This window comes from Pseudorca crassidens, chromosome 2 (assembly GCF_039906515.1).
Source record: "Pseudorca crassidens isolate mPseCra1 chromosome 2, mPseCra1.hap1, whole genome shotgun sequence".
Taxonomy (NCBI): domain Eukaryota; kingdom Metazoa; phylum Chordata; class Mammalia; order Artiodactyla; family Delphinidae; genus Pseudorca; species Pseudorca crassidens.
This window is the reverse complement of record NC_090297.1, coordinates 58,766,873-58,794,771: the sequence shown is the minus strand read 5'-3', so window position 1 is coordinate 58,794,771 and position 27,899 is coordinate 58,766,873. Positions and strand designations below refer to the sequence as shown.

General features: G+C 35.7%; 1 protein-coding gene and 1 long non-coding RNA gene across 5 annotated transcripts in view; one reads left to right on the top strand and one right to left on the bottom strand.

The window, feature by feature from the left end:
- DEPDC1 (DEP domain containing 1) overlaps positions 1–7,697 on the top strand; it is a 30,830-nt gene extending 23,133 nt beyond the window's left edge. For 2 of the 4 annotated variants that reach the window (XM_067726534.1, XM_067726535.1), the window contains one exon: positions 304–7,697. In XM_067726534.1, the coding sequence (XP_067582635.1) occupies positions 304–444 (141 nt within the window). In that variant the 3' untranslated portion in view covers positions 445–7,697. The remainder of the gene's footprint in view (positions 1–303) is intronic. The other 2 variants (XM_067726533.1, XM_067726536.1) reach the window with 2 other exon arrangements.
- LOC137218856 (uncharacterized) overlaps positions 1–27,899 on the bottom strand; it is a 40,109-nt gene extending 12,210 nt beyond the window's left edge. Inside the window, exon 1 of the long non-coding RNA XR_010940892.1 lies at positions 26,628–27,899. This is a non-coding gene — a long non-coding RNA (uncharacterized lncRNA). The remainder of the gene's footprint in view (positions 1–26,627) is intronic.

The window sequence follows — 27,899 nt, the reverse complement described above, 5'->3', positions numbered from 1 at the left end:
GTACTAACTAGATCCTTGCGACCTTCATAGCCTTTACCAATGAGAAGGAAGAACATCTGGAATTTAGGAGAATTAACAGCAGAAGAGAATCCTAGATGTTAATGCTAACTGGAATCTAAGAAATATTACAGGGTACCTTTCATGTGTGAGAAAGTGGAGGGAGAAGCAAGAATAAAGTGAAAGGATACTGATCTCTGTAATACATCTTTGAGAAAGGCACTGAATCCTTATAAAATGTTGACCAGTGGCTTCAGCTCAGATAATAATGTTAAATACCCTCTAATTCCTCACCTCATTTTTAAGTTTCAGAAGGAATATCCCTTGATATATCAGAAAAGATTTCCAACCTCTGAAAGTGAAGCAGCACTTTTTGGTGACAAACCTACAATCAAGCAACCAATGCTAATTTTAAGAAAACCAAAGTTTCGTAGTTTAAGATACTAATTGAATTGAAAATTATGTAATACTTGTGGAACTTTGGTAAGTGAAGCCATATCTAAGAATTCAGCTACTAAAAAGGAAGTCTCTTTATCAATAAGGTTTTTCTAAATAGAACATTATGTAACGAAGTGCCAAAATAGTTTTTATCAATGTGAAACTGCTGAGAAACTAGTGAATCTCAATGGAGAGCAAGTGACAATAGGTGATACCAAATATTTTAATCAGAAATAATCTTTTGTTTTTTATACAACTATCTGGAAAAGCTATCATAATGTGTGCTAAAGTTTCATTTACTTGAATTTTGAAAAATGACATTTGCTCTTCAAGATTAAGCCGTAATTCTTTAAAAAAAAAAAACAACTTATCTGCATGTGCTTATGGATGTTAGCTTAAAGAACTAGTTGTTTAGGATTACTTTTGTTTCTAAGTGTAAGAATGTGAAGAATATTTGAAAATTCAATGAATTAATTTTCAACTGCTAAATATTGCACTCATATGTTCTTTTGCTACTTTTTATCTATTTATATATGTATGTGTTTTTAAAATATGAATATATATTATAAGACTTTGGTTTGCCTTAAACATTTACCCTAACTGCTTCAGTCATTCATTTTTTCAATAAATATCTTTTGCATTCTTATCTTCATGAATCTACTAGAATATAAAGATATGAAAGAAGTATAAGGCAATCACGTATTCATTTAAAAGATATTTATTTAGCAACTACTATGTGCCTTTCATTCTTCAAGATGTGGAGAGAAAATGACGAATAAACCAGAAAACCTCTTCCCTAAAGTATTTGCTTCCTAATCAAGGGAGATATACCTACCAGATACTTAAAAAAACAATACACCCCCTGAAATCAAGTCATGAGGATTCATTCAACTGAAGACTAACCTTTTTAATTATGCAACAATTTCCTAAGCTAGTGTTTTCAAATTGTTGCATAATAGAATCACCTGGAGAGTTTTAAAATAATACATGCTCAGGCCCTACCTTATACTGAGTAAATCAAAATTTTAAGGGATGGCATATAGGCCTCAGTATTTTTTAAACTCTCTAGGTGATTCCAATATTCAGCCACCTTTGAGAATCAGTGCCCTAAATACTTTTCATAAATAAAATGTCAAGCTGGTTTCACACTGGCTTTATTATTTCATTGGAAGAAAATGCCAAGTGTAAATCCCTCTCATCTTAATAGAAGGTTCTACAAATTTCTGCTTGACTAACTGCGTACAAACTTGAAGCAGCTATTCTTCCACATTTTTCTGAAGATTATTTAATATCTATTTGGTAAGTGTAAAGATATACATAATGCCTGGGATGTAATAGACACTTATTGTTCAATGACTGTTTTGATTTTTCAGTGTAATGTTGTACTGTAAAATGACAATGTTCCATTTGAAATTAATATTTTTATTAAAAATATGGACAGAAAATAACTATATCTTTTGCCCAGAAACCTTAGCTATAAAAATATTGAAGCGAATTACAATTCTTCCCAAGGTGTTTGTATACTAAAAGTTTTTCTGTTTAAAGGTATGTAATAATGTGAATTATGTTGCATATTGAGATAAAAACTATTGTGGGTTTTATAACAATTTAATTTTATATTTATTGATTGATATTAAATATATAAATATTATAAAGACATATAAATTTTGATCTCCCTTAATGTGCATGCAATTGAGGTTACAAAATACATGATGTAACACTTTAATAATGTGAACTCTGAAGTCAGATTTGAATCCTACTGTGCTGTTTACTGTGTAACCTGAGACAGGTTATCTAACTTCTCTAAATCCCAGTTTTCTTATCTGTACAATAAAGATTATAATAGTACCTGTTCCTTAGGATTGTTGTGAGTATTAAATAGAATAATTTGTGAGAAGTTTTTAGCACAGTGTCTAGTATAGAATAGGCACTCTATTAAATGTTAGAAATTAATACTAGAAATACCTAGAATTATAACAATAGAAGAGATCTTAGCAAAAATACAGTCCTCTCAATTGCTTTGAGCAGAAAGGAACCAAAATAAAATTGTGAACAACTGGTGAGTCTTATTAAACTATTTTTTAGTCATGAAACACAGCTTCTGATTGTACATACTGGTTGAAAATACCTGGTCTAATATAATGAGAAAATTTGATGAGGAAGGAAAGCATTAATATCTTCAGAAGCAATATCCTTGAATATGTGAAAGCATACAGGACACATTACACAAATAGAAGCCTTATTAACCTTTGGCTAGAGGATGGACAGATACCGTTGTATCAGAAAAAAAGGGCAGAGTCTTTAATTTCAAATATTGATGGGTTGATTTGATGTTGAGTGCTTATAAAAAGTATCTTCTAGTTGCTTTTGCCTTCTCAGGAAATAAGAATCAGAGTCAACACTTGAGAGTAAAGCATGGTGGGGAAGATATTGCAAGTTTGAAGGGAGAGGGTGTGAAATAGTAAATCTGTGGCAATGCACAGGGAATTGTAGTTCTGGTCCCAGAAGTTATTGCCACCAACCATTCCCAACAGCTTCTGCTAATTGTTGTCATTTAGTGATCCACTCTTCTCATATACTGTCTAGTTATCTAGCACTCAGTAGTGGAAAGTATCAATACAAGGAATTTCCTACTGACTAGCTTCTGTCCTTGGAAAATGTAAATTCTGAGTTTTCTCATCCATAAAATATGAATAATAACATCTACCTAACTGGGTTGTTAAGATAATTTAAAGCAGCAATATATTTAAATCTTGACCTTAGCAAGCCCAGGCTCAATTTCTAAGTCCTTTCCTCTGATAATGAGTTTAATAAGATTTCTGCTGATTAAAACTCCTTCCCTTCCAAATCTCTGTCCTCATATCTCACAATATATTTTCTTTTCTATTCTATCAGTGGCGATATTTTTTACCCCATCTTTGGAAGAATTAAAAATAGATCCAGAATTTTATATCCTGACAGCCTGTGTATCTCTCCCAAAGATATATCTCCTTTTGATTTTGAAGGTAAAGCACATATGTGTATATGTATATGCATGTGGTGTTATTGTTGAAATGAAACTTCTAGGAGAGAAAGGATTGCTGGTTTTAATATTAAACTCTAAATTTAAAGAAATAAAGTCAGTTCACTGGAATAAACTTAATAGTTCTAAATACAATAAAGTATAGCAACTAAGAATCTTTTGTTATCTCAGAATTAGCTTTTGTATTAACTAAGAATCTTATTTTCTAAGAACTGGGGGAAAAAATGTACAGAGTAGCTGTTTTTAACTCTCCTGAAAACCTCTCAAAATGTGTACTGAGGGAACACAGAATGTATAAGACATTTGAAAGTAGTTTTGACTTTTTGCTCATTGTAAAAACAATTTTTGTATCATTAGTTGGTCTCTAACTTATCCTTCCATAAGCAAGTAGAAAACCAAAGTATATGCAACAACTGTTTCTAGGCATCAAACTACAGGTAATAAAAGACTGATTCCTGAGAAAAGGAAAACAAAGGAGGTAAGTCCTATGATTGTCCCCAGATTACTGCCTACAGGCAGTTGCCAGGCCACAGTGCAGGGAGGGGCAGCCAAAATAAAGCCCAGTGTCTCACTGCATTAAGGAGCTAGAGATCAGAGTTCAGGATGACTGAGAGAGATAGTAAAAAAAAGAAAAGAAGAAGAAGAAAAGAAAAAAACCTTCAGAGATCTGCAGTGGTCTAAAGGTTTTGTTGAGTACTAATTGGCATGGAGCACAGTGAAGTAAGTCAGTTGAGTACTAAAAAAAAAAAAAAAAAACTAGCCAAGGAAGGAATGAGAATGGACTGGAAAGCAGTAAACCAAACAATCTCTGTACCTCATGGATCTGGGAATAATTCATATTCCCACCAGCCAAAATATAGAGAACTTCTAATACTTGGGACATTGGGTAGCATCTTCAGAAGAGTTGTGCTTCAGTAGTGAGGCCAAATTAGCCCTAGAATAAAAACTGCTATAAACTCACCCTAATAAATCTTAAAAACAGCCTGAAAATGTTCAAATTGCTCCTCAAGTAACTTCCTGTATGCCAGAACAAAGTTCAATACTTTAAAGAAATACAACAAAATCCAGCACTTAACAGTGTAAAACTCACAATGTCCAGCATCCAATCAAAAATTACCAGTCATACAAGGAAACAGAAAAAAATATATAATCCATAACCAGGGGGAAAAGCGATCAATAGAAACATACCCAGAAGTGACAGATAATGAAATTAGAGACACTTTAACAGTTATTATAAACATTATAAATATATGCTAGGATATAAAGAAAATCAGGAATATAGTGATAGAAATGAAAGATATAAAAAAGATTCAAAGAGAAATTCTGGAGGTTAAAAATACAATACCCCAAATGAAAAATACATGGAATGAAATTAAGAGCCAATTAGACACAGCAGAAGAAAAGATTCATGAACTTGAAAACAGCAATAGGGACTACCCAAAATAAAGTACAAAGGAAACAAAACTGAAAAAGACAAAGAACAGAGTCTCAGTGAGCTATGTGAAAATAACCGAGTAACATGTGGATTGGAGTCTATGAGAGAAGAAAATGAGAAATGAGAGAAGAAAGAAAAAGGGAGGGCATAAAAGTTATTGACCAAAAATAATGGCTGAAGTTTTTCTAAATGTGACAAAGACCATAAACCCACAGAAGCTCAAGTAACCACCCCCCAAAAATAAATTTGCAACAAGGCACACATAATCAAGTTGCTGAAAACTAGTGATAAAGAGGAAAATCTTAAAAGCAGAGAAAAAGCAGTTTATACAGAGGAACAAAAATAAGAATTATAGACTTCTTTTAAAAAACTGCAAACCAGAAGACAATTAAGTGATATTGTTTTAGATTTGTTTTCTTGGCTGAGAATTGGTGCCAATTCACCACTAATAAAAATTTTGGCAGGGACTGTCAGTACTCTACCAACCACCAGTGATAGTCTCCTCATTACAAGCCAGCCATTGATTGATCCAGATCCAAAATTCTATTTTAGTCAGCGTCCTAAGACTAGTCTTAGTTCTGCCTAAGGTCATGTTACCCATAATATTGAGACAAATGTTTGTGTACTGGATGGTACACTTAGGAGCAATACTTAAAGTGCTGCAGGGGATGGGGCAAAAGAAAAAGAACTACCACAGAATTGTAACAGAGGCCTCAACTGATCCAGTGAACAGGCTGTGGAGCTGGGATGGGCCTTCAGAATTGTCCACAATAGAGAAAAGGAGCTGGGCCTTTGTACCTTCATGTAAACCAGTCACTGAATATGGGTTGATTCGGGAGGAAGTGTAACCTTGGGTAAAGCAGTTCCCTTCAGCCAAGCACAGTTCCTAAAGAGGAGTGCAGCCAATATTCCTGACAGCTGGGAAATGAATGAGTGTGCACTGAGGGGTTCTATGGAGAACACCTCATATTCACTGCAAAGGATCCCTAGCATTAAAACGAACAAACTAGAAAAGGGATTGTGTTACTATGAGAGAGGTTATAAGAATTGATGTTTGGGGATTATTTTTTACTTTATTATTTGTTGATTTATTAAAAAGTAATGTCTGTTCATTATAGGTGATTTGGAAATGAAAAAGTTTAAATCACCTATAATCTTATCAACCACATAAAACCCTGTGAAATCTTGGAGTATTCTGTGTCTCAAAAACTCAAAAGAAAGTGGCTCTCTTTTTTTCTAAAGCTTATATGATTGACTAAGGTTAGAGATTAGCAATATTTTTTCTTAAAAGTTTATGGTGAAGCTAAAAATACAGTGAAAAGACCTACATTCTTATTTCTTATGTACAGTGTCTTAGACTTTTGTATTTTGGGGTTTTGATCAGCTTTCTGATTTATATCTTGGAAGTTCTAAAGACTGCATCCATCTTTAGATTTAGCAGTTTCAACCTGTCTCCTCACAATTAAGTGACCTGATTTGTCAGGCAGTACTTTATGCTAAAGCAAAGAGTCCAAATGTCTTTCTCTTCCCCAGCTTAATATTCATGTATCCCCTCCACTCAGATTTATGTTCCACCTATTGCTAGGCTGTAGGGCTATTAAGCATTGCTATTAAGTTCATTAAACAGAAAATTAAATTTCAACATCAAATCATAAATTGGAAGGAATTACACAATTTATAAATCACAGATGTTGGTGGAAGTTTAACTTTTGGAATCAGTGTTATATAATTCCTAAAATGACTGTATATTTATTTTTTAAAAAAACTATTAGTAAATTAGATTTGGATGACTTATGGGCAGCAGTGCCATCTGCAGGCCTCCTCTGTTGTAGTTCTTTTTAGTCTGATGTTCTCTTTAAAAGGGATTTGACTCTACTGAATATTTATGGCTTTATAATGTCAAGTACAAAATGGTATTAATCACAGACTGCAGAAGGGTGAACTTACAGGTACAGATCCTCATTAGGGATTTTTAAACCACTGAGCTAATATCAACTGTCATATCCATATTTATAATTCAAATATTAAACATAATGTGTAAGATCTAGCATATATATAGAATGAGTGTGGGTATTGGAATCAGGCAGAACTGAGTTCTAATTGTGTTTATATTAGTTGTCAGCTGTGTGATATTAAAAAATTTACTTCTCTGAGTTGCAGGTTTTTTATTAGTAAAATGGGGATAATACTTCCTTCATGACATCCTTGAGAGCTCAAAATAGATAAAATGTATAAAGTACCTAGCACAAATGTACATATAATATGCCTCCAATTGATAATAGTTCCCTTTCCCTTAAAATTAAAACAAAACAAAAATCTCAAGACCATTTATTGCCTTTGTACACAGTGCATTTGAGAGTTATAAAATATATCATTACCTTTTTGGATAAAGTGGAGTTTGAAGGAACAGTTTTACTGGGATACTTATTATCCATCCTGTCCTGTATGTCTTTTCGTTCTTATGTCTTTTAAAATTTAAATGTAGATATATGTTAGAAGCTGCATAGAGTATTTCTGCGAGGTATTTACAAGAAATGATAAACAGTGATTGCTGAATTTTGGGGATATGATGGAGTCTTATTTTTTTAATGTGTATACCCTTGGAACTGTTTTAATTTCTATCATGTACAACATTGCTTTTTCCAAACTAAAACAGTAATAAATATCAACATTTGGAAAAGGAAAATGTCTGAGATTATCCTTGTATTAAAAATGAATCATAGTGACTTCCCTGGCATTCCAGTGGTTAAGACTCCACCCTCCCAATACAGTGGGCACGAGTTTGATCCCTGGTTGGGGAGCTAAGATCCCACATGCTGCAAAGCACAGCTAAAAAAAAAAGAAGAATGATAATTTGGTCTCCTCACCCCCACCTCCAAAAATCTTTGCTTCTAAATGAAACAAGACAGAAAGGAGAAGGCTAACCTGAGCAATTCAGATTTTGAATAAACTTTCTCTGAAATTGTAATATTGATATATACTTTCAAGGGAAACTGTATACAGTTTTCTTCAAAATTGATAAGAATAGAATGAACTGCCTAAGATCTCTCCTCTCAGGAAGCAGAGGCTGACATATTATCCAACTGCTAGCTCTGTGATTATGTAGTAGACTATGATTTGAATCACCTGACATGCATGCTTCCAGCTGAGGTTGAGCAAGATGAGGCTCTACCTTCTTGTTTTAGCTCTCATGCTATGAACAAGTGTCCTCTTTGCAGTCTATGTAGTGCCGTGTTTTTCTTATTTTTGTGGTTTTTATAGGTGATTTCACTGTTTAAATTGAACCCCAAGCATAGTGCTGAAGTGCTGCCTTTTATTCCTAAGCATAAGCATAACAAGGTGGTGATGTTCCTGACAAGCAAATGTATGTGTTAGATATGCTTCACTCAGGCATGAGTTACAGTGCTGTTGGCTGTGAGTTAAATGTTAATGAATCAACAATACATATTAAATAATGTGGTTTTGAACAGAAACATACATAAAACAAGGTTATAGATTAGTCAGTTCCTGAAAATATTATGACCAAAGGCTTGAAAGAACCTAACCCTGTAATTCCCCTAGGAGCAACGGTTCAGGATTTGCTATTTCAGTGTTTGTGGCGACTTTATAGAAACATCACTGCAAATAATGAGAATCAATTGTATTGCCATATGTGTACAAAAGAGTGGAGGTATCATGGCTGACTTTTTATTTCTCCTGTACATTTCTGTATTTTCCAAATTTATTCTCATGAACATACACTAATTTTATTACAAGGAATAAAATTTTTCAAAATATATACATTCTTAGAGACAGTTTGATATAAGTAAAACACATTGATTAGCAGTCAGATGTGGATTTGAGTTACTGCTCTGCCATTTAATAGCTATGTAACTTTGGGAAAGTTGTTTAACTTTTCACAGCCTCTATCCCCATCTATAAAACAGATAATATTATGTAACTTGGGAAGTTATTCTGAGGATTAGGAGCAATGTATCTAAGTTGTCTAGCTCAATATCTGGTATAGGATGGAACTCAAAAAAATGTAACTACTAATATTAACTCCAAAAAATGTAACTATTAATATTAACTCTCTCCTAGGACTAAACTACAGAAGCCCAAGCCTCAGAGACTTACAGGTCTTTGGAAAATCATGATTTTTTATGCCAGTTGTTATCCCCATTCACAAGCACAAATTTTATAGATTCAGTGCTTCAGTTTCTCTATACTTATTCTTGTTCCATCAACTGTTTGTTGAGTATCCACAGTGTGCTGGAACTCTTCTAGTGGGGAATAAAACAGACAAGGTCTCTGCTGTCTGGTGTGTTAAATCATGTAATTTAGGCCTTTGTAGAAGAACTTTAATGACTTTGACCTCCACTGATGTATCTCATCGAATACCCGGATTTGGGGACTCTGACAATTAACCCTAAAATACACATATTCTGGAAATTGCTTCCTTTTTTAATCAAATCCATCAGATATTTGCTTAGGTATTTTTAATCCCTAAACTGTTTAATATATGTGGCATTATAAGGCTTGATTTTCCTTCTAACAATACTTAGATCAAACTTTATTGCACCTGCTCCTTTTTTTTTTTTTTTTTTTTTTGAGAGTTCATAATATCTCCTTTCTCTCTCTACCAATCTGGGGAGTTTAAAGTTGCCGAACATTTACACTATGTTAGTTTGAGATGGTGAATAGAATCTGACTATTATACAAATTTAGAAAGTTTCTAAAATGGAAGTTCTATTTCAAAAATCAGTTTTTGAGAATAACTGAATCCACATCTCAGACAAATTTAATAAGGATGATTTAACTTGGGCATAATTCATAACAGAAGTTATGCTTCTAAAAATAAACTACACAAATGGGAGTTCTATTTGGCCTCCCATACACAAAGAGGTAGCAGTGTATGTCTGTGTCTCTTTGCCCTCAGTCATGATCTGCTAGCTGTGTTGTCCTTTTCCTTAGTATAAGGTGCTGGAATGTCATTACCTGTGTTCCCATGCATGTGTTTTCCAAGAGGCTGGCAAAATCTGTCCATGTGTGGTCCAGTGTCCCATTGTGTCCATTACTAGTACAGCTTAGCTGACCTCACCCATGTGCTGCTGCCCTTTTGCATTTTTCTATTTTATCTTGTCTCTGCTTTTATGTTGCATTCAGCTTTTCTCTTCTGCACACTGCAATGTCCTCTCTGTGCATCCTCTTTTCATCTGCTTCAGCTCTCAACCATGTGGGAGAGACCGTTTACCTTTGGGAAATGATTTTATTTTGTCACCGGAAAAACCAACCCCTTCCCCAAGTGCTTATTTTCTAACACACTCTGGATCTTGGAAACAGGAAACAGTAAGTAGTTTTTCTTCATTCCAGAACATCCTGGGCCATAGCTGCACAGCAGAGATCAAAGCAGGCACACATCAAAAGCACCCCAACCGAGAGGAGCAGCCCTGAAGCTTCAGTGCCTCCGGCTCTTATTATCATCACTGCCTGTGAGTCATGTATATCTCATCTTTCCCCTGTCTGCTATTCCTTTTCTAGGCTCAGCAAAGAAAGCTGCTCTTTACCAAACTTTCTTAACAACTCAAGATAAAAACTCCTTCAATTTTTCCCTCCCTCCTTCCTCATAATTATTATAGTTAAACAATTTCAGTGATACTCATTTATTTGACATTTCTTAAGCTCTTATTGTGTGCCAAGTACTATGCTGAGTGATGAGGGTAGAAAAAATGAATGCTACACTCCCTACTCTCAAGGAGCTTTCAACTAATGGAACAAGGCAAACAACACATAAACAGATAGTTCTAATATAGTGTGATCAAATCCACAGTAGAGGCAGGCAAAGGTCTTTTGCTAGTAAATGGAAGGGGCACCATTTCACTGGTAAGGTGATGTATTGGATGAGGGTTTTGCCAGGCAGAGGGTTAATGGATGTAGGGACAGGGTATGGGAGGGCTAGGGTAGTGTAGACAGAGGCAAATCACAGGGGGTAAGATATAGCAGATGTGTTCTTGAGGGAAGGGTAATAGAAGCAGATCAGGATTGCTGAGCTATGTATTTGAGGCGGGGAGATACTGCTGGGAAGAACGTCGTAAAACTTTCATTTTTTTTTCCCCTTTGTTCTGCAGCAGTGATTTCCACCAGTCTGTCTTCCAGCTCACTTATTTGTTCTGACTCGTTTATTCTGCTATTGATTCCTTCTAGTGTATTTTTCATTTCAGTTACTGTATTGTTCATCTCTGTTTGTTTGTTCTTTAAGTCTTCTAGCTCTTCGGTAAACATCTTTTTGTATCTTCTAGGTCTGTGCCTCCATTCTTTTTCCGAGATCTTGGATCATCTTTACTATCATTACTCTGAATTCTTTTTCAAGTGAATTGCCTACCTCCACTTCACTTAGTTGTTCTTCTGGGGTTTTATCTTATTCCTACATCTGGAACACATTTCTGTGCCATCTCATTTTGTCTAACTTTCTGTCTTTGTGGTCTCTGTTCCACAGGCTGTAGGATTGCTTTTGCTGTCTGCCCTCTGGTGGGTGAGGTTGGTCCAGGGGCTTGTGCAGGCTTCCCGGTGGGAGGGACTGGTGCCTGCCCACTGGTGGGTAGAGCTGGGTCTTGTCTCTCTGGTGGGCAGGGCTGTGTCAGGGGGTGTGTTTAGAGGCTGCTGTAGGCTCAGGACACATTAGGCAGCCTGTCTGCTGATGGGTGGGGCTGTGTTCCCACCCTATTGGTTGTTTGGCCTGAGGCGTCCCAGCACTGGAACCTGCAGGCAGTTGGGTAGGGCCAGGTCTCAGTGCCAAAATGGCAACCTCCAGGAGAGCTCATGCTGATGAATATTCCCAGGGGACTCCACCACCAGTGTCCTTGCCCCAACAGTGAGTCAGAGCTGACCCTCACCTCCCCAGGAGACTCTCCAAGACCCAGAGGTAAGTCTGGCCCAGGCTCCTATGGAGTCACTACTTTGCCATAGGTCCCAGTGCACATGAAACCTTGTGTGCACCCTCCAAGTGTGAGGTCTCTGTTTCCCCCAGTCCTGTGGAGCTTCTGCACTCAAGCCCTGCTGGCCTTCAAAGCCAAATGCTCTGGGGGCTCCTCCTCCCAATATCAGGCCCCCAGCTGGGGAGCCTGACGTGGGGCTCAGAACTCTCACTCCTGTGTGAGAAACTCCACAATATAATTCTTTTCCACTTTGTGGGTCGCCCACCCAGCAGGTATGGGATTTGATTACATCACAGAAGCGCCCCTCCTACCATCTCATTGTGACTTCTTCTTTGTCTTTGGATGTAGATTATCTTTTTTTGTAGGTTCCAGTCTTTTTTGTTGATGGTTGTTCAGCTGTTATTTGTTATTTAAGTATTTTCATGAGAGGAGGTAATCTCAAGTCCTTCTACTTTGCCATCTTGTATCCTTCCTGAACATCATAAAAATTTATCTGACACACATTCAAGAACGTGGACTTTATTCTATAAAGGTGAACTTTACTAAAATGTGACTTCTTGTGTTAGGTTGAATAACAGGCCCCCAGATAAGTTCATGTCCTAATGCCAAAGCCTGAGATTATAATGCCTTATATGATAAATATATATATATACTTTGCAAATGTGATTGAAATAAGGATCTTGGGATAGAGGGATTACCCTGGATTATCTGGATCATCTGTGTAAACCCAATATAATCACAAAGGTCCTTATAAAAGAAGCTAGGAAAATCAGAGACAGAGAGATGTGAACATGGAAGCAGAAGACAGAGAAAATGCTGTGCTGCTGGCTTCAAGATACAGGAAGAAGCCACAGGCCAATGAATATAGGTGGCCTCTAAAAGCTGGAAAGGTCAAGGAAACATTCTCTGCTAGAGGCTTCAGAAGAAAAGCAACTCTGTGAAACTAGTTTAGACTTCTGACCTCCAGAAACATAAGACAATAAGTTTGTGTTCTTTAGTCACTAAGTATGTGGTAATTAACAGCAGGAAATTAATATGCTCCTTGAGAGCAGAAGTTTTTGGTTTATTGCTGCTCTATCATCTTGAACAGTCCCAGAATAACTTTCAGAGAAGAAAAAGAAATAAAAGGAATCCAAATTGGAAAAGAAGTAAAACTGTCACTGTTTGCAGATGACATGACACTATACATAGAAAATCCTAAAGATGCTATCAGAAAACTACTAGAGCTCATCAATGTATTTGGTAAAGTTGCAGGATACAAAATTAACACACAGAAATCTCTTACGTTCTTGTACACTAAGAATGAAAGATCAGAAAGAGAAATTAAGGAAACAATCCCATTTGCCATCACATCAAAAAGAGTAAAATGCCTAGGAATAAACCTACTGAAGGAGGTGAAAGACCTGTACTCAGAAAACTATAAGATACTGATGAAAGAAATAAAAGGTGACACAAACAGATGGGGAGATATACCATGTTCTTGGATTGGAAGAATCAATATTGTGAAAATGACTACCCAAAGCAATCTACAGATTCAATGCAATCCCTATCAAATTAGCAATGGCATTTTTCACAGAATTAGAACAAAAACTTTTACAATTTGTATGGAAACACAAAAGACCCCTAATAGCCAAAGCAATCTAGAGAAAGAAAAAGGGAGATGAAGGAATCAGGCTCCCTGACTTCAGACTATACTGCAAAGTTACAGTCATCAAAAAAGTATGATACTGGCACAAAAACGGAAATATTGACCAATGGAACAGGATAGAAAGTCCAGAGATAAACACACACACCTGTGGTCACCTAATCTATGACAAAGGGGGCAAGACTATACAATGGAGAAAAGAAAGTCTCTTCAATAAGTGGTGCTGGGAAAACTGGATAGCTAAATATAAACAAATCAAATTAGAACACTCTGTAACACCATACACAAAAATAAACTCAAAATGGACTAAAGACCTAAATGTAAAACTCTTAGAGGAAAACATACACAGAACACCCTTTGACATAAATCGCAGCAAGATCTTTTTTGATCCACCTCCTAGAGTAATGAAAATAAAAACAAAAATAAACAAATGGGACCTAATTAAACTTAAAAGCTTTTGCACAGCAAAGGAAACCATAAACAAAATGAAAAGACAACCCTCAGAATGGGAGAAAATATTTGCAAATGAAGCAACCAACAAGGGATTAATCTCCAAAATACACAAACAGCTCATGCAGCTCAATATCAGAAAAAAGCAGACAACGCAATTAAAAAATGGGCAGAAGTTCTAGATAGACATTTCTCCGAAGAAGACATACAGATCGTCAAAGAACACATGAAAAGATGCTCAACATCACTAATTATTAGAGAAATGCAAAACAAAACTACAATGAGGTATCACCTCACACCGGCCAGAATGGCCATTATCAGAAAAATCTACAAACATAAATGCTGGAAAGGGTGTGGAGAAAAGGAAATGTTGGTGGGAATGTAAATTTGTACAGGCTTTCTGGAGAACAGTATGGAGGTTCCTTATAAAACTAAAAATAGAGCTACCATATGATCCAGCAATCCCACTCCTGAGCATATATCTGGAGAAAACCATAATTCAAAAAGATTCATGCACCCCAGTGTTCATTGCAGCACTATTGACAATAGCCAGGACATGGAAGTAACCCAAATATCCATCAGCCGATAAATGGATAAAGAAGATGTGGTACATATATACAATGTAATATTACTCGACCATAAAAAAGAACAAAGTAATGCCATTTGCAGCAACATAGATGGACCTAGAGATTGTCATACTGAGTGAAGTAAGTCAGACAGAGAAAGACAAATATCACATGATATCACTTCTATATGGAATCTTAAAAAAGGGTACAAATGAACTTATTTACAAAACAGAAATAGAGTTACAGATGTAGAATAGAAACTTATGGTTACCGGGGGTAAGGGCGTAGAGCAATAAATTGGGAGATTGGGATTGACATATACGCACTACTATACATAAAATACATAACTAATAAGGATCTACTGTATAGCACAGGGAACTCTACTCAATACTCTGTAGTGGCCTATATGAGAAAAGAATCTAAAAAAGAGTGGTTATATGTATAAATGATTCACTTTGCTCTACACCTGAAAGTAACACAACACTGTAAATCAACTATACTCCAATAAAAAATTTTTTAAAAAGAAATATTGAAGTAGAATCTACAACTTGGTTAGAGTCAATAAATAAATAAATAAAAATGAAAGCTGGAAAAGTCAAGGAAACATTCTCTCCTAGAGGCTTCAGAAGGAAAGCGACTCTGTAAAACCAATTTAGACTTCTGACCTCCAGAAAGAAAAGATAATAAGTTTGTGTTGTTTTAGTCACTAAGTGTGTGGTAATTAACAGCAGGAAATTAATATATGCCTCGAGAGCAGGAGGTTTTGGTTTATTGCTACTCTATCTTGAATGATGCCAGAATAATCACCGCAAAATATGCTTCTTTGAGCTAAAGGCCAGTAGAACCTGAACACCCAGGAAAAGCTCTAAAACCAGGGCACAAGATTCCCTTTTGTAAAGGAAATTTACATTTATGAAGGAAACTTACATTTGTAAATAAGATGTCTATTTTCCTATACCAGAAAGAGGAGGACTCTTTTAACTCTTGTGAATGGAGAAGGCACCAAAAAAAACTGGTTAACAAACTTTATTAAACAACTCTTGTTTACCATATTTTTCTGGCCGCCTTCCCCTAACTAACCTCTCTCAGAAGCCCTTTATCCCTTTATCTTACCTAAGATGGTATAAAAACCCAGATTCTAACCACATTTTGGGTTGCTCATCTTTGGGTACTCTCATGTGTACATGCACAGTGCATATTGATAAACTTCTCTTTGTTTTTCAGTTGTTAATCTGTCTTTGGCCCGATTATCAGGGCCCCAGCCAAGGAACTTAAAGTGGATAGAGGAAAAGACCTTTTTCCTCCCCTAGACTTCTGGCAATGAGAATGGGCTAGCTGGGACACCCCACTTACTCTGGAGACTGTAGCTGAAATCCAGGACCCCTGACAAAGCTGGCCGAATGTAAAAATTCTTACCAAAGTCAGCCTCCCAGGTTTCTATCTGCAGGGTCCAATCAAATGAGGGTGGTAAATGTCTCTTTGTCTTATCTTTTCCAAATTTCGATTAACAAGTGAAAAACATTTGTAGAAATTAGTTATTTGGATTTTTACTCATGTGAATTTGGTTCTGAGGGACTGATTATTGATCCTTTCCCTCCCAGGGACAGCTATTGCTTTCTTCTTTGTCTAGTTCTGTGCCCTGAGAGTTTGGCTTTCCTCCTGCCAGGGCATGCAGGTTGTCATACCTGCAACTGCAGGCAGCCACCTATCAGGGAGGTGGGGTGGAGGCCAAGAGCAAGTGGATGGGTTGCACTGCATTCACAGCTGGTGTCTTACCATTGCCAGTTCTCAGGGTTGGTTTGTCCAAGTCTTTCTTGCTTTTGGCTACCTTTGGATAGATCATGAGATCTATCACGAGAGCTTCTTCTTTTGCACCTTCTATGGTGATACCTCTGTGTCCCTGGTTATGCTATAAGAAAGCTAATGTTTTTGGCTTGAGTCAAAATTGGAATAGTATATCTTTGTTTTAAAAAATCTCCAAGACCTAAAACAGTATCTGGAACATAGAAGGTCCTCAATAAATATTTATACAGGAGTGAAATAGGACTTAACAATGAGGTACCCCAAAGAGAGAACCAGAGGCCTTGTGAATTTTTATCCTTTACTGTATCAACAGTATATAGAATTTTTTTTTTGCTTGACCACCTTAAAATAATATGCTTTTCCAACAGGAGAGGTCATATTCCAGGGCATAACCAAAGACAAATAGGACTCATCTTTCTGCAGAGTCAGTTTGTCATGAAATTTTGGAGGAGAAAAATATAAATAAATAATCTATACTATGTGATAGGGTATATGAATATTTTACAAACTTAAAGGAAATTTGATCCTCCAAGCCAGTAGCCTCTGGTTATGCCCACAGATGCTTAGAGGGTGAATTAATTCTCATCCAACATTGAGACTATTTGGGTGGAGAGACTTGATAGACACATATCTACTGGTAATGATGCAAAATACTTCAGTCATGCAGAACTGCTCTCCTAAGCTTTCCATGGTCACATTCTCTTCTCTTTCATAAGAAGTTCCTGGGCACTTTCCTTTACTTTGCTTCCAAAATCAATATGCATTTGTCCTCATTCCTTTTTATTCTCCTAACATTTTGCAAATCTAGCTTTACAATTACTTATATGAATGACATTTTACAAATCACTTTACCTCTTTGAGTTCCAGTTTCTTCATTTGTAAACTAAGGAGTTTATACCAAGATATCTTTAAAGTCTATACCAAGTTTAAAATTCTATGATAATATGTTTTATAGTATTAACCAGCTGCTAGTAGTTGGCTTAGAGTAGCAAATAAGCCAACATTTATCACTTGACATCTGTCCCTCATCTTTAATTACAAGATATCAAGTAGTTATTTTTGCATTAAACAACCACCCTCAAAATCTAAAAGCTTAAAACGACAACCGTTTATTTAGCTCACAATTCTGCAGTTCAATAATTTCAACTGGGCTCAAAAGGACAGTTTTTCTGATCTTACCTGATCTAGAATGGCCTCAGCTGAGATGACTTATCTTCATTTCATGCAGCCTCTCACCTTCCAGCAGGCTAGCCTGGGCTTTTTCTCATGGCAGAGCAAAGGCCCAAGACACAGAGTGGAATTGCACAATGCTTCTAGAGGGCTAGGCCTGGAACTGGCATACCTTCCCTTCTACTGCATTCTGTTGGTCTAAGGAAGTCACAGATCAGCCCAGACCCAAGGAGTGGGGAAATAGATTCCATCTCTTGATAGGAGGAGTTGCAAAGACACGTTGCAGAGGGCATGGAAAAGGGAGAAAAATTGGGGTCATCATTGTCCTCAATCTTCCACATAGTTCAATGATTCTTTTCTTTCTACCCCCAGCATCATAACTACTCTCCTTCTGAAGTGACAATAATAATAATAACTCACATTTATTAAGCACTTGTTGCCAGGCACTCTTCTGAGCACATTACATTAACAATTCATTTTCTTCTCACAAGAACTTGTTGAGGTAGTTATTATTGGTATATTAGAATGAGAAAACACAGGCACAAAGAGGAAAAATAATTTACAAGATCCTTTCCACCAGGAAAGAAAAGTTCTTAGAGGATAAGCCATGTGGTGTTGATGAGAATTAAGCCAGAATTGAACAGCTCTCCAGGTCATCTGAGGGCATAAACACCTTTCCATTGCTTTTCCAGAAGATTCAAAGGCTAGAGCACTCAGGAGAATGAAGTTGTCCCACCATTGTTAAAGAGATATTTGTACATTTACAATCTCAGCCAATGATTTTAAAAAGGCAGATCTTAAAATCATCTTTAATGGAAAGAATTCCTCTGTATAAATTTTCTTCATATCCCTATGGAATCTATTTTGTTTTAATTCCAGCAATCTTTATCAAGTGACAGTGATGCCAGACACTGGGGATATCAAGAACCATGGAGTCTTTTAATTTAACATAACAAAATCAACTTCAACTAATTATGCAGTTCTAGAGCAAGCATCAGCTAGGTAATTCCGGAGCATTCAGCCTTTCCTCAGAGCCACTAATGTCACTCAATGACCTCAACTTTTAAGCACACTCTAACTAATATGACCAAAGACATCTGCCTCTATGTCTGAACTATCTCTGATCTTCCTCTTAAGTTTTTTCTCCCCTGGTACAGCCATCTAAGCTCTATTGTACCTGCCTTGCCTGTGCTAGCCCACAGACCCTATTTTAGTGTTTTCCAACGTTGGCTAATCTATCACATCAGACCTAATGAGTCTGAATCTGCAGAGAGGGAATCTGTATTTCTAACAAGTACTCCAGGTGATTCTTATGACTATGTAGGTTTGGTAAATGCTGCCTTATCTTTTATCTAGCATGATTTTAATTAGAATGATTAGTTTAATCTAGCATGATTATAGTCTAATTCTAATTGGCTTGACTGAATCCTAAAATCTGGGTTCATGAAAATTGTTTTCCATGGCAAGAAGTAAACTTTGCCTGGGAACTTAGTCTCATCATTCATACTGGGTATAGCCTAATAGGGAGACAAGATCTGGACCCTCCACCCATGATAATTAAAAGTGATGTAGAGAAGTACTATCTGGTATCCATTTGGGCCATACATGGGCTGTTGGAAGTAAACATTCTCTGGTGGGGAGAAAAGACTAAGACAAATAGATATGTAAAAAAAAATGTGCTTTAAATATCTCAAATCTAGTTGCTATATCCTATACCAAGGCCATTTCAATTCTGACCTAATTGAGAATAAAAACAATGAATTCTTGGGCTTTTACTAATACGTTAGGTAACTGATCTTTTTGAGTTTTAATTTCCTAACATGTAAAATGGGAAGCTTGTACTAGATATTCTCTAAGCTTTTTAAAGACTAGTGTCTTGGATTCTAAGAGTTAGTTTAGTCAAATAAAATATGACAAGTCATTAGATGACTGAAATGTTTATTGAATTTATTATAGCTTTACTATACTGATCTTATTGGTTAATTCAATAATGACTAATAAAGCTATTTGTTTCTGTAAATACAGCTAATGTTTTTCACTTATTCCAAGTTTGGATATGGAGGAGAAAGGAAGAAGGAACACCTAGTCCCTCCCTTTTCTCTTCACCTCTTCTCTTCCAAGAACCTCTGAAAGGGTCCAGTGGTCCAATGATTGGTTGGAGTAGTTGCCACCCATTCCAAAATAGAGAAAATCACTTAATGCCCTTCAGAGAAGAAATGGTGCCCCATTTCTTCTTTTACTCTCTTTCAAATGTTAACTTTACTGATTCTTTCAAACCCAGAATCTTCTAGTTAGGAGCATCACTACCATAATAATCTAAGATAGATCTTTTGAATGTAACAGTTAAAATTTAATTTCAGTGTGGTTGGAACCTTTCTAAATCCAGTTGTTAAAAGAAATTCCTAATTAAATATAACATCTCTAATTAATGAATGCAAAAATAATACATTAGGCACTCAAAAATGTGTCCTCATGCAAAAAAAATAAAACAGAAATTTGACTCAACGGTAGATAATTCAGGCAAAAATGGAAAGTGTTAATTCAGAAATATGAACATTACAGGTCAAAGTAATTTTATAAGACCAAGATTCTTTGAATAATTGCCTCAACTGCACACAACCTGGACAGACATGATTAACTTAGCTAAAGAATGATTATGAGGAATTTATGTGGGAAAAAATTACTTGCAAATCTGATTGAATGTGAATTTCTGCATTTACGATTAATGCCAGGAAAAGACATTGTAGCAGTCTCATGGAATATCTCACAGCTCTAGTGCACATTTTTGTGCCGTTATCAGCAGTTGCAAACTAATCGACAGAGCTTGCATGGTAAGCAATTAGAATCTACTAATCTCCTTTTTTTCCCACTCAGCTTTTTTTTTTTTTTTGGTATGCGAGATAAGCAAAGTTTGGAAATAAATAACTCAACAAGTCTGATTTGGGCATCTTCAGTGGATTCTTTTCTGATATTTCACCTTTTCATAATTATATTTGATGTCTTATCAAATGTTTGGCCAAATTTTTAATTATAAAATATCATTAAAGCCCTATAACTTATGCACAACTTTACCACATTATCTTTGTGCATGGCTTTTTTTCTTCTCTTCCCCTGTGTGCCCTTTTACTGTCCTGCTGATTACGTAGAAATATCTTCTGAGAAGCAAGTTAAAACCTGACAGAGGTTTTCAATCTGACATCTCATTTTACAAACTTAATTGGAATTCAGGGTATTGAATCATGGCTTGAATAACTTGAATATAAAGCTAAAGCCTTATATTCCACAAATATTCTGAAAAGCAATCTGCTCACTCATTTTCTGCAGTGGGCCAAGGCCATTTGATTAGAAAATATCTGCTTTTTTGAAGAGGCAGCTTTAGAAGAAACCCTTTGAGAAATGGAAATTCTCTTCATAAACCATAATAATGCCATCCTCATCAGATATAGAAATTTGAAAATGAAGTCACCTATTTCTTTTTTTCAGCTATGCTCCCAGAGTCATTTTGCTGATAGTGAATTAGCCTTGAGAAGGATGAGATGTTGTTCATTCATCTCTTCATTCATTTCTAGGCATTGTTCTAGATCCTAGAGACACATACAAAGATCCTGCTGCTGTGGACATGAGCCACAATTGTCTGCTGCCTCTTTTTTTTTTTTTCTTTTTATGTTGACGATCACAGAACTGCATTTGTCATATTGTGAAGTAAGTACTGAGTAATACTCAAGTGGATACATGACTAGCTTCTCACTTCTTTGAATTTAGGGAGTACTGCTGCTCATTTGTTTAAATTTGAAGGCAAAACAACTTGAAGTTGTCATAGAAGATTAGTATTAAAACTTTAGAAAAAATGTACTGAGCACTTAACCTATTATTATTATTACATACCAACCTCAGTTGAGCTTGAGAATAAATGTGTTGCCCATTTTGACTGATGGGTATTAGGGCAGCGGTCAGAAGGCCCATTTATCCAAAATAACTCCCTTGACAATCAACCCTAGTACAGAAAATTTGCACTGTTCATTTATCCATTCATTTATTCACTCATTAGTACCTGCTATGTGCTCTGCATTATGTACACAATGGGGTTAAAAGACTAAATAAAACACCCTAGTCCTGATATAGAGATGCTCACAGACTGGTTAGAGGAAGAGATGAATAAATTGCCAATTATAATGTAACAAGTGCTATAACAAAGGAAGTATAAGGCTACGAGGTAACATATCATATGTTGTGTATTTTTTGGATTACATCATCTACCGTAATTAAATAAAGCATCTCAATTAAGTGAATATAAAAATACTACATTAGGTACTCAAAACTTGATCTCATACAAACTGGGATGAAGTTTAATGAAGGAAGGGACTTTGTCATTTTATTCACTGCCATATTTACCACAGTACATGACACTATTTGTATCTTATAAGTCTTAACAGAAAAGTCTTTCTTAAGTTTCTTGCCTCCTGCATTATTTGACTTCCAATACCACCATATCATATGTAATGCCTTCAGTCATGAAACTCCATAATCTCATTTTCTCACTTCTAAAAATGCACAACAAAACTCCCTGCCACTGTTCTGTATGTCACTCAGGCAGTTCTCTGAAATTTATTTCAAAAAAAAATGTATATTTATCAATCAGTGAACTTTAGCTCCCAAACAAAATTAAGTACTAAGGACCAGAGTAACCCTCCTATCTGAAATAATTTTTAAAAGAAACAACACTGTTCATGATATGGGACATCATCATCAATAAAAAAAACAGTGGCCACTAGACAAGGTAAACCATCCAACTGCACCAGCTTAATGCTATGAAAGGATTCTAGGCTGTGATGCCCAGAAAGTGAATCTAGATAGAGCCTAGAAGATTCCAAGTTAAGGAGATGGAGCTGAGAATTGAGGAAAACAAGGTGACTAGAGTTCATACAAAGGAGTCCTGTAAAAGAGGAAGTCTACAGAGAGAGAATTCTGAAGCTCTGCAGAGTGTCCCCCTTGAATATTCAACTGAAATACTTATTAGTGCTTCTGTGTGAGGAGATTACCCAAGGCCAAAAGAATCACCTGAGTGGATTAGAGGTCACAGTGCTAGTCACCCACACAGAGATGAGAATATAGTACCTATTCCCAGCACCCAAACTAGAAAGTCTCATGATTCATGGAGAATTTGGTAAAATAATCAAAAGAGTCTTGAACTCGGTATTAGACAGTAATACTGCATAATACAGTGTTGAGGAAAATTGGTCTTACACTGAGCACTGCTTCAATCCAACCTAACAAATCTTTTAAACAAAACTGAAAAACCAAACTGTTTCCAAAAACAATGAGTCACAGAATAAAGCTCAATAATATTTAAAGGAATACAAATAAACCTAGCAAGCAATGAAGTAAAATTTAAAATGTCTGGCACCCACAGAAGGGAGTGGCAAGATATATTCAAAGTCCTGAAAGGGAAAAATTTGCAACCTAGGATACTCTACCCAGCAAGATTATCATTTAGAGTAGAAGGAGAGATAAAGAATTTCTCAGACAAGCAAAAACTAAAGGAATACAGCAATATTAAACCTATCCTAAAAAAATATTAAAAGACCTTCTCAAAATAGAAAAGAAGTAAGAATCTATAGGAAAGAGAAAATCACAGTTGGAAAGTAAATCACTTAAATAAGCCAGTATACAGATTTTCTTTTTAATCAAAAAAATTTCTGTGAAAGTGATGATAACCAAAATGAACAGAAAAGGATAAACATGAGGATGTAAAAGAGGAAATCAAAATTATAAAATGAGGGGGAGGAGAGTAAGAAAATGTAGTTTTTTGGTTTTTTTTTTAGAATGCGTTTCAGCCTATATGACTTTTAGTCTAAAACAAGTAGATATAGTAATGGGTTAACATACTTGAAAAACAGGGTGACCACAAATCAAAAACATACAATAGATTCACAAAAACCAAAAAGAAGAGAACACAAGCATAATAAAAGAGAAAATCATCAAACCACAAAAGGAAAAACAAAAAGAAACAAAGAAGAAATACAAAATCAACTGGAAAACAAGGTTTAAAATGGCAATAAATACGTATCCATCAATAATTACCTTAAATGTCAACGGACTAAATGCTCCAATCAAAAGACATAGAGTGGCAGATTGTATAAAGAAATTAAAAAGTAAGCCTACAATATGTCACCTACAAGAGACCCACTTTAAGGCAAAGGACACACATAGATTGAAATAAAGGGAATGGAAAAAGATATTTCATGCAAACGGAAATGACAAGAAAGTGGGGGTCACAATACTCGTATCAGATGAAATAGACATTAAAACAAAAGTCATAAAGCAAGATAAAGAAGGACACTATATAATGGTAAAAGGATCAATACAAGAAGAGGATACTACACTGGTCAACATATATGCACCCAATATAGGAGCACCCAAATACATAAAACAAATACTAACAGACATAAAGGGAGAAATTGATAGGAATACAATAGTAGTAGGAGTCTCTAACACCCCACTCACGTCAATGGACAGAAAATCAATGAGGCAACAGAGATCCTAAATGACACAATAGAACAGTTAGACATAATTGATATTTCTCAGGACATTACATCCAAAAAAGCAGAATAAACATTCTTTTCAAATGCACATGGAACATTCTCTAGGAATGATCACATACTAGGGCACAAAACAAGCTTCAACAATTTTCAGAGTATATAAATTATTTCAAGCATCTTTTATGACTACAACATCATGAAACTAGAAGTCAACCACAGAAAAAGAAACGAGAAAAATAAAATAAAATGGCATCCAATCAAAAATTACCAAGCATGCAAAGATGCAGAAAAATATAACCCATAATTAAGACAAAAATCAGTCAATTGGCACCAACCCAGAACTGAGACATATGTTGTAATTAGCAGACAGGTACATTAAAACATACAGAAAGTTAAGCAAAGGTATGGGAAATATAAAAAAGAACCAAATAGAAATTCTAGAGATGAAAACTACAATGTCGGATATGAAACATAAACTAGATGGGATTAACAACAACAAAACTTGATTTAATTCAAAAGAAGGCAGAAAAAAGGGAGAAAAAGAACAAAGAACAGAAGAGCCGAACAAAAGACAACAAGATGATAGACTCACGTTTAACTACATCAATATTTACATTAAATGTAAATGGTCTGGTGGCTTCCCTGTTGGCACAGTGGTTAAGAATATGCCTGCCAATGCAGGGGACACAGGTTTGAGCCCTGGTCCAGGAAGATCCCACATGCCGCGGAGCAACTAAGCCCATGCACCATAACTACTGAGCCTGCACTCTAGAACCCGCATGCCACAACTACTGAAGCCTGCGCACCTACAGCCCATGCTTCACAACAAGAGAAGCCACCGCAATGTGAAGCCCGTGTACCACAACGAAGAATAGACCCCACTCGGCGCAACTAGAGAAAACCCACACGCAGCAACGAAGACCCAACACATCCAAAAATAAATTAAATTTAAAAAAATGTAAATGGTCTACCAAATACTATATGATATCACATATATGGAATCTAAAAGAAATGATACAAATGAATCTATATACAAAACAGAAACAGACTCACAAACATAGAAAACAAATGTATGGTGACCAAAGTGGAGAGGGAGCGGAGGGACAAATTAGGAGTATAGGATTAGCAGGTATAAACTACTATACATAAAATAGATAAGCAACAATGATTTACTGTATAGCACAGGGAATTGTATCCAATATCTTGGAATACCTATAATGGAATACAATCTGCCAAAAAAAAAAATAAACGTCAAACTAATACAATATTGTAAATCAACTATACTTCAATTTCTTTTTAAAGTATATAGTCTACATAGCCCAATTAAAAGGCACATACTGTCAGGTTGGATAAAAGAGCAAGACCAAATCATAGTTGACCAGCAAGAACTGCAGTTTAAACATAAAGACACAAATAGGTTGAAGATAAAAAGATATTTCTTTGAGAAGATCAATGAATCTGATAAACCTCTAACTAGACCTACCAGTAAAAAAAAAAAAAAAAAGGAAAAAAGGCGCAATTACACAATACTAGAAATGGGAGATGCAACATAACTACAGATTCTGTAGATACTAAAGAGATAATTTGGAATTATTATGAACAACTTTATGCCACTGTATTCACTAACCTAGGTGAAATGAACATATTTTTAAAAGATACAAATTAACATATCTCATAAAATGAATATCTCAAATGAAATAGATAACCTAGAGTCATATATCAACTAAAGAAATAGAATTTGTAGTTAAAACTCTTTCACAAAAACAAAGCTCCAGTCTCAAATGGCTTCACTGGTGAACTCTACCAAACACTTAAGGAAGAAATAATAGTAAATCTGTACAAAGTCTTCCAATAAAGTTAAGAGCTGATAACAATTTCCAGTTTATACTTTGAATCCATCATTACCTTGATATCAAAGCCAGACAAAAGCATTACAAGAAAAAGAATAAAAAAACACTATAGACCAATATCCTACATGAACACAAAGGCAAAAACTCTTAAAATTTTAGCAAATAGAATCTAAAAGTTGATAAAATATGTTTCTGGTTTATCCCAAAAATGCAAAATTGGTTTAATATTCTAAATAAATCAATGTAATTCACCATATTAACAAACTAATAAACAATATCCATATGATCATCTTAATGGATACAGAGAAAGCATTTGACATAATCTAACATCCATTCCTGATTTAAAGCCTTCAACAAGTAGGAAATTTTCTCAACCTGCTGAAGGATGTCTGAAAAAGCCTACAGTTAACATCATCCTTTGTAGTGAAAAGACTCAATACTTTCTCCTTAAGATCAGGAACAAGACAAGGATATCCTTTCTTGCCACTTCTATTCAGCATTGTCCTGAAGTTCTAGCAGTGCAATAAGGCAAGACAATAAAAGAAATAAAAGGCATCTAGATTGGAAATGAAGAAGTAAAACTGTCTTTATTCATAGCAACATGATCTTTATGTAGAAAACATGATGGCTTATTTTAAAAACCTACTAGGACTATTAATGAGTTTAGAAAGATTGCAGGATACAAGATCAATATACAAAAATCAAATATATTTCTATACACTAACATCAACAAGCAGAAGTTCATGTTAATAAAACAGTAGCATATGCAATAGCATAAAATGTTTAATTACTACTTACTAAATGCTGGGCTTTACGACAAAGTGACAAATAAACAGGGGCACTGTCCTCAAGATGCTAAGTGGGGAAACAAACATAAAAACAAATAATACACTCTGATAAGTAAAGGAATAGAGTTAAGTGTGGACATTCGGTCAAATATTCCTAACAACTTTCTCTTGTTAGGAAACCTATTCTCCCATTGTCTGAGAATAACTCATAAGCAATCCATTAATTCCATAAACTGGATCAGCACAGCCAGAATTCCTAATGCGATTAGAATAGCTCTTTTTTCTGATGTCCATGTGCCTGAAGTTAAGAGGATAAGTCTTCCTAATCCACATGTGAGGTTCTTTTGTCTAATAAACCAGTTCTCTGGCCCAGAGAGGGGGGTAAAAAGTCTATTCTAAAAGATTCAGTTGCCTTTTCTTTTTTTTTTTTTTTTTGCATTTATACCAGCTGGCAGAACCTGAGAACTTAAAAGTGTACTGAGGCCTTCAATAGCTGAGGCACCATAATCCAATGAGGCTGGCCCAGAACCTTCTTTTGTGTGCCTTTTTTTTCCTGTGAAGCAAGAGCTGATTAATTAAAATGAGTATAATCAAGATTTTCAAGTAAAAGTAAAATATTTCAAATTCTTTCAAGAAAACAAACCCAAATCCTTAAGCACTCATTTATAAATACAATTTTTAAATTATTCTTGTGTTCAGTTCATTAAGGCAGTTCTTCTAGTGGCCTCTATTAACTTGGTTGAAGAAACAGGTTTTACTGAGTTCTTATACTGATGCCCTGAGCATAATGATGCATAAGTGTCACAGTAGGCTGCTGCCAGACCCTAAGTTTTTAAGATATCAGATGTGAAAATACTCCACACTCAAACCAGAGACCACAAGCAATTTAAATTATTACTGACACAGGCATATGCAAAGCAAGGGGGATTTCCTGAGTAAGGGGCAGGACCCACCAGCAAGAGGGCACTCTGATATCCCCTGTAGGAGAGAGAGAGGCAGAATGTACGTGGTCAGGAGGATGTATACACATATATCCCTCCTTCTCTATGACCTTTTTGAATGATGCAAGGGCCGACTAAGTTCTGGTGATGGGGGAGGAGAAAAGAGGGGCAGGGTGAGTTGCCTCACATGTCATTTTTGGGGGTGCAGGAGAAGTAAGTGCAGAGCTTTTGATAGTCCATTGGTTTTCACCCTGGGGGAGCAGCATGGTGGCTGCCAGTTTCCATCCTGACAGGTGTTGAATGATTTAGCCAAATGTCATTGTGCTAGGGTGATTTAATTC